Source organism: Pseudochaenichthys georgianus, chromosome 4 (genome assembly GCF_902827115.2).
Source record: "Pseudochaenichthys georgianus chromosome 4, fPseGeo1.2, whole genome shotgun sequence".
Classification (NCBI taxonomy): domain Eukaryota; kingdom Metazoa; phylum Chordata; class Actinopteri; order Perciformes; family Channichthyidae; genus Pseudochaenichthys; species Pseudochaenichthys georgianus.
This window is the reverse complement of record NC_047506.1, coordinates 36,223,627-36,231,185: the sequence shown is the minus strand read 5'-3', so window position 1 is coordinate 36,231,185 and position 7,559 is coordinate 36,223,627. Positions and strand designations below refer to the sequence as shown.

Genomic DNA, 7,559 nt, shown 5'->3' with positions numbered 1-7,559 from the left:
GTGTATAATATTATATATCACTCAGTATAACAGGCCTACTCTCTTTATTTGCTGAAGTTTAGTAGATATCTACAAACAAAGAGTCCATATTTTTCTAAAACCATTTAGTGCTTCACATAATACAAACCGTACTCAAATAATAACATGCAGCAGCAATGAGATCATACACTTTAGAAAGTTGTTTGTTGCCATTTAAACAATGTAAAAAGTACTACTAACTGGGCTTACACACCAATAATAACATTAGCATGATAATGTACATTTTATTCATTGCTCTTTTACCTTGCGGTCCAGTTTGAGAACCAATTACATGCTAAGCTAACACACGGCAGATTACACTCCTCTGAAGGCAAATTATTGTTTGTGTAAAGTGAATGACAGCACTGCACTTTACATTTGAGTGCAGCATGTGAAGTTAGCACAGTGCTACAGAGTACACATGCCAGGGTATTCTGCCTACTGTGCACTCTTGTAATGTTTGCATATAATGTAAAAGTACTTCATGTATTCTGCCTATCTTTTACAAATGCTCCCCATGTCAATATGTACGATGTAGGTTAGACAGGAGTCAGTGCATCCAGCTGCTAGATTTGTACACCACCTACTGGTGGATTGTTCAAAGTACAAAGCCAAAGAGAGTTTAACTTGAACAAAATGTACCATGAAAGGTAACTCCATTAACTGATGCCAATTTATCTCATTGCGATATGAGCAGTTCCTTCATCTGTTTTGTGCACTGCAGTGTTGTTGGCCTATAGTAGTTTCCATCAAGAATACACAAAAAATCAAAAATCTGCTCTGTCATGGCTGATGAATCTGATATTTTACATATAATATGTCTCCCTGGACATAGAGAGAGGTAAGCAAATATGTGTGCTATTGTTACTGTTATTAGGTGTCCACTTCTATAAATGATTTTTGACCGCTGAAGCATCTACAAAAGCTACACTTTGGTCCAAAGCTTATTGAGTCTGAGTTATTCATTGTCCAGGTATTGACGTGGGCAGCAGGGAGAGTAAGGGAGGGAGAAATGGGGAGGGGGGCGGCTGTTATAAGGGGATCACCAGTGATTTCTGTCCATCCGTCAGTGACCATGCTTCATCCGCTTCCCTTTCTGCTGCTAGCTTCCGCTGTGCTGCTCTGCAACACCAGCCCCACCCCTACGGTCAGTGTGTGTCTGTCTATAATAATGTGCTAATATGAGCTAGTGTTAGGAAATAAATACACATACAATTACATCTAATCTTTACAAGATCTAAAAATGTGTGTTCTTGAGGCACCTAGCTCTCATATTCAGTCTGAAACAGGTTATGAGTATGTGTGTAACTTATAAGTGTATCTACAAAGAAAAAGCTGATGACACACATCAGTGGGTTAAGGCTGCAGCGAGTTCAATATCCGGAATGATTATCTTCCAACAATATGTTGTGTATTTGAGTGTAGTGATTCTAAAATGACATGTCAATTCTGATTTCACCTGATCCTCTTTGACGACGATGGTCACAGCGAAGTCTCTGTAGGATCATCAGACAACTTCATTATCTGTTTATCCTTAGATAAGATAACTGAGAAAAAGCGTGCTCAATTCAAAGTGAGCTGGTATTGAATTTCCCCACCATTATTTCCATTTTGTTTTTAAGAAGAGACCGGAATTACAGTTTGTGGATAGAATGTATATTAATACTCTATTAGCGTCTTTTGATAAACACACAGCTCAGGTCCACAGAGAAAATCAATGTGTTCAGCGGAGATGGTGAGTGCCCTGCCTGTGCTGCTCCACTGTACTGTACACACAGGTGATAACAGCTCTGCACTAAACAAGGCCCTAGAAATAAAAAATAATCATTCAAAGGCACATCTGAAGCTGAATTATTTGGCTTGAAATGTAGTATTTATTGAGTAGAAGTGTATGACCATACCTATATAAGGTATATTTATACATTTTATTTTTCAAAATACCAAACATATCATTTTTTAGCCATGCCTCGTTTTGCTCATTTTCGCTCTATTCCAAGCCCGTCTTTGAAAATTCTGAGCAGCAGCTGACCACGCCCCCCTGCAGAGCCGGCGAGAGTCACGTTACCATGCTTGCTGTGATTACGAGTGTCGAATAAACATGTCATCTCAGAGCAATGCATGTGTTCAAGCATATTATCAATTTGATCCAGAGACTGACCCTGAAGCAGCGGAGGTTTTGGTGGAGGTGCAAAAATCTCGGTTGCAGCAGGACATTTCTGAACGGTTAGTTGACAAGCTGTTGTCCCCATTTATTTTTACTCTGTTTGTTATGATGCTTGCTACTTATTCCGTTCATATTTTGGCTAATTAGCAAGAATGCAATGTGTACAGTTTATAACTTAGAGCTTGTAACGCAAAAACATCGATACATATATATATTTATAAAGGGAGACATTCATATTTTCAGCATATATATACAATGGCCTCATTGCGTTTATTAATAATTTACAGTCCTTTTCTTCCAACATCGTGCAACAACCGTTGGAAAGTTCAATAACTTCGGGTGATAAAAAGTATAACTCCAACAACACCTCAGTTGTCAGCAATGTGTGCATTTATGTGTTTTTAAAAGCTCAGTTATTGACTTCTTTCTACAGGTGTACATGTGCAAATTGCACCACGATGGCTTCTGAACGGAGAATGTGTGCTGCATGGAGATACCACAGGTAACATTTTTGATAGCTTCACTAAGTTGTCTGCTTAGAGAATACATTTTTCACATGTCATTCAATATATGTTTATCACACTAGGTGTCAATACGGATGCAGTAACTTGAGGACTCTGTAACCTGTATGGTGGACCATCCTGGATTGGAGCCTGTGTGCCTAAATGTGTTCTCCCTGCAGAATGCGTTGCATATTTACAGAGCTGAACATGGTGGACTACAGTTGAGGCAAATAGAGCAGTGAGTGGTTTGTTTGTTTTGACTGAAATTGTAAAACGAATGCTAATATTGTTCATGGAAATAAATACTGGTGTATATGGCTTTATGCAATCTTTCATTGTACATGTACTATTATATTATATACACTACACAGCAATGGCATAACACACCCATGTGTACGACAACAAAAGTCCACACACAACCTTATGCTTTTGAAATCAGAATATTCTTTACCCATCCAAACATGAATATTCACGACACATTTGATATCAACTCGGAACTTTATTGTCAAAATCAACGGTTCTTTGAACCCATAAAAAAAAACTAAATGTACTTGTATTTTGTATAAATGACACTAAATATTTTTTTTTATGATTTCAGGCGTCACAGGTATCTAGCCTACAGAAGCTTTGTGAGCTGGTGCTGGGGCTTCCTTGGACGCAGGATCAGAGTGGTGATTCCGGCCTGCGTTGTCCTCAGGATACGCAGGGAGTTTCCTGATCCGCGAAATGTCTATGTTGGGTTCAGACAGCAGCCAAATTGAACCGTGTAGCATACCCGGCGATGACCTCCTCCCTGTCAGGTCGCTCAAAATGGTGCAGGGTCCACAAAGACTTGGTCGAAGATGAGGTCCATCAAGTTGGACACGTAGCCTGTGCAATGTTAAAAAAAAGCACAACAAAAAATGTGGTTTAGATTAGTATATGCATGTAAAAAACTGAAAGTTCTTTCTAATTTGTTTATTTTATATTTGTAAATAGTTGTATAATAAATATTTTAAACACTTACGGAATGTGGGGTCAGTCTTTACTGGTTTTGCTCTGCATTCTCCCTTCCTGGCCTTTGGGAACTGCAGTTTATACAGAGGGTTTCCAGTGGATGTAGTGGCTTGTGCACGCTCAGCGTTTTCATTGTAGTGCAGGGCTGCCAGGTACAGTCTTTCATTTCCCCCATGATAAAAAAAAATGTAAATAATAGCAAAGGATGTACAAATTGTCACTAATTAGTAAGTATGTGAGGTGCTGGCCTGTAAAGAAGAAAACATAATTAGAACAAAATCATCTCAACTTAGTATTCAGGATGGGAAAATACTATTTGGATAGATATAGTCTGAAATCCCAAAAGATGGGGGCTAAAACTCTCTATTTAGCAAAGCTCTTTGCTTAGCCTTTTTCAATCTGAGTTAGTTTTGAACCGTAACGTGCCTGCTGTGTTTCTGACTCAATACAGATGATGTGTTGGAGAGGGGCTGAGCTCAGTAGACTGACTGTAATGAGTGCTAGCCACTAATTAGCCTGTTGCTAGAGGTAAGGCCTCGTCAACAACAACAGACCAACGGGGCTTTAGCTCCGTTTTACTCGTGGTGTGTGTGTCCCCCTCGCATACATACACACTGTGTTGTATCCTAACACACCCCCATTTATATTCATGTGCGCAAACAAGTAAACACACAAAAGCTTTTACATATAATGCTGCAAAAAACTGCATGTCTCATTAGCGTAGCGTAGCTTAGCTTACAGATCGATGATATCTGATCGTTCTTACAGACTACAATCACAAAAGCTTTTACATATAACGCTGGAAAAAACGGCACTTACCTACAGAAGATTACGTTTGTTATTATAACTTACTCAATATGATTTTAGAGGATACAAAATACTAATAAATAGGAGAATAAATACTTGTGTTATCGGCTAGGGCGTGGCTTTACAGCCTTCACACAGATCGCCTTTACGGCAGTATGTCTGAACATGTTAGCAAATGCCTGATAATTAAAATAAAAGACAAAGCAAAGACAAGAGCGTACAAAATAAAATAAAATGTTACAAAAATATATAAACACCTAACAGATTACTATTTGGGTTTGAGGTGACATTGATACGGCGAAGCTACATGCTACATATAGAAGCTAGAGATAGCTTTATCAGGAAAAACACCGCTAAATAAAAACTTACAGCTTCAAAATTGGATGTGTCCTCACTGGCCTGGTCCCGGATGGTTGGTATTGATCCCGGGTTTAGCATTAGTTTGGAGGCATATCCGTGTTGGACTTGAGACAAGTTCATAACATGTCCGTGGTAAAATGTTTGGAACACACCAACAGAAATCTGCCGGGGTCTTCTGGCACATGTCCCTTGAAAATGAAGTCTAGCCACAGATTATTTTCTTTTTCCACTGATGGCATTGCATGCAGTCCCCTGTCCCGAGTCTTGCAGCCAACAACAGCACAACGTTTAACTGGCTTAGACATCCTGGCAAGAGCAGGCAAAAACACAGATGTGACTGGGGTTGATTATTTAGCCTGCCGATAACCGAAATGCGAATGAGAGGTTTGGCAATGCACGTGGCCGTGGTTCATTCCCCTGATAGGTGGAGAGTTGACCAATAAGCGGAGCACCTCTTTGTGACGTAGAAAAGTGTTGAAATCTGGATCCGTTTTTTTCAGATCCGTTGCAGCCCCTTTTTAGAGATTTGGCTAAAGAGGAAAATAGAGAGGGTTGTGTTTTCTGACACTTGGTGAGTTCCCTGGAACACCGGGGACACATATACATGTAGAAAAGATGTATAAAGGTGCATTTTGCATGATAGGTCCCCTTTAACATAAGGTTGGATTTTTTTTGCTGCTGATTTTGTGAAAAAGTCATCAACTTAAAGTCTTACTGTTGATGGTGGTGGATCATGGAGGTTAGACCCCCTTTAAAGATTGGACTGTTTTTCTGACCACATTAGAAATCACAGGTTCATAGTTGTTCTGAATATTGAGATGAGAAGTAATCTGTCATATTTAGGGAAAGAAGTGATATAATTTGAACATATTCTTACACAGGCTCTCCTAAAATCATTGCGGTGCATTCAATTGTTCACATGAAAATATATCTGAAGAACAAAAAAGAGATCTGAGAGAGAAGTTTCCGTGCACAGACAGCAGCAACATATATAACCTATGTAGAGGCTTATCTTCTCTTATCAGACACATTTCGAAGCCTGGCAGCAGTGGCCTAGCAGAGTGATCGAGCAGCTGTTTGCTATTCCACTGTTTGTCTGCAGTGTGAGCTAACACTTCCTAGAAAAGCACGGCCAAAAGTCATCTGCTATCATTATCTATAAATCTATTCCTCTTATTATTCCACGTAGATGTAAACATCATTTGTCAGTTTTTATCAACATCATTCAGTTTGTAGAACCAAGTCAATCACAGGTTTTACTTCCAAATTCTGTTCCACCAAATCTTTAAACATTGTTTTGGTAAACCTGCCTTCATATCAGCCACGTTAATTTCAGAATTGACTTGATTTTATGAAATACCATGTTTGATCTGTATCTCCATCCTGGCCTTAACAATAACTATTTTCCAACATATATACATTAGGTCCCTCTGTCTAACCGTTCCTGTCATTGATTCTGTGTGGGTGTATGTTTGTGCACGCCGGTGGTGTTTGAGGCCCATGCCGGAGGTCATCATCACTACACCTTGGCCTTGCTGCTCAGTCCGTACTCATACACCACCACAGCCGTGGTCACCGATGCACACTAGTGAAAAACATCCTAGAGTGAAGGGTGCAGATCAGATCTTAGTGCTGATCCAAACCAACGATAAATGTATCCACTATCGATGACTGTGTGTATCACAGCCTGATGTTTCATCTTCGTCTGTGCCATAGCTCCATTAAAAACTCATCCGTGAGCTACACTGTTGCACTGGGTGAGATGTTCTTTCATTACCATGAACAAACACAGTGTCTCAGTTTTTTCTCTCACTCCAGCACTAAATGTGGGATAATTAGCTTAAGAAAATAGGTCTGTGTGCTACCTATACGAGGTTGTATAACATCTTAATAGTCAGTGCATACAGGAGTAGATGATAGTTTGTCGTAACAGACTGGTGTAAAGACAACCCATTGTGATGGAGAACTAAAGCTGTTAAGGGAACTGATGCCGTAATCAGAGCCACCAGACTCTATTGACCAAACAGTAACAGTTAACTTAGATTTAACAAAGTCACACTTTTACCAGCAATTATTCTGTGTACTTTTAGTATGTAGTCTGGTGGCTTTAGCAACCTTGGCAGATCCAGTCACCTTTCGCAAACAAACAGTGTTTAGCTCTCGAATGCCAAGGTAAGAAGTAAAAACAATAAAAAAATTGTGAACAGATACTGATTTGTTTTTCTTCTGTAAGCCTGTCTTTTCTCTGTTCTTCTGTGGAATTATTGGACATTCTTGTAAAAAGTGCCCTCACGTGCATCCGAGCAGCGAAACGCCACAGGAGAGGGAAAAGGGCCGGGACGCTCGTGAGCCTCCACTGCAGTCAGCATGTCGTTGTGTCCCTGGGCAAGACACTTCACCCCAAATTGCTCCTGCATGCAGGGGTGAGGGGGTGAAAAGTCAGGACGATTCTAAGGGCCCGTGACTGACAGGGGCCCCAAAATGTTTAGAACATTAAGAAAAAAAATGTAAGTAACCTTTCATCAATCCTCAATAATTAATATTAATAGAACTATATATTGATAAATTACTCACTAAACTTACGATTCATTTAACTTATTTTCTTCCAGAAGTTAATTACCCAAAGCCTCTGTACACCCCCTTCTATTTACATGTAATGGTTTGGTTCTGCCTCCAAACGCAGGAGAAGGGTCTAGCTGCGACCATAGATA

General features: G+C 39.8%; 1 protein-coding gene across 1 annotated transcript; it reads left to right on the top strand.

Annotated features, from left to right (window-relative positions):
- The first annotated feature begins 1,063 nt into the window (after positions 1–1,063).
- Positions 1,064–6,437, top strand: LOC117445023 (transthyretin-like). The gene is made up of 2 exons (XM_034080417.2): positions 1,064–1,165; positions 6,324–6,437. The coding sequence occupies exons 1-2, from the start codon at positions 1,094–1,096 to the stop codon at positions 6,435–6,437; spliced, it is 186 nt and encodes a 61-aa protein (XP_033936308.1). The 5' UTR covers positions 1,064–1,093.
- The last annotated feature ends 1,122 nt before the right edge of the window (positions 6,438–7,559 follow it).

Bases quoted from the DNA above. Each gene is read 5' to 3' on its own strand.
- LOC117445023 (XM_034080417.2), top strand. From the start codon at position 1,094: ATGCTTCATCCGCTTCCCTTTCTGCTGCTAGCTTCCGCTGTGCTGCTC. The intron at 1,166-6,323 runs GTCAGTGTGTGT...GGTGTATGTTTG, and splicing joins ACACCAGCCCCACCCCTACG to TGCACGCCGGTGGTGTTTGA.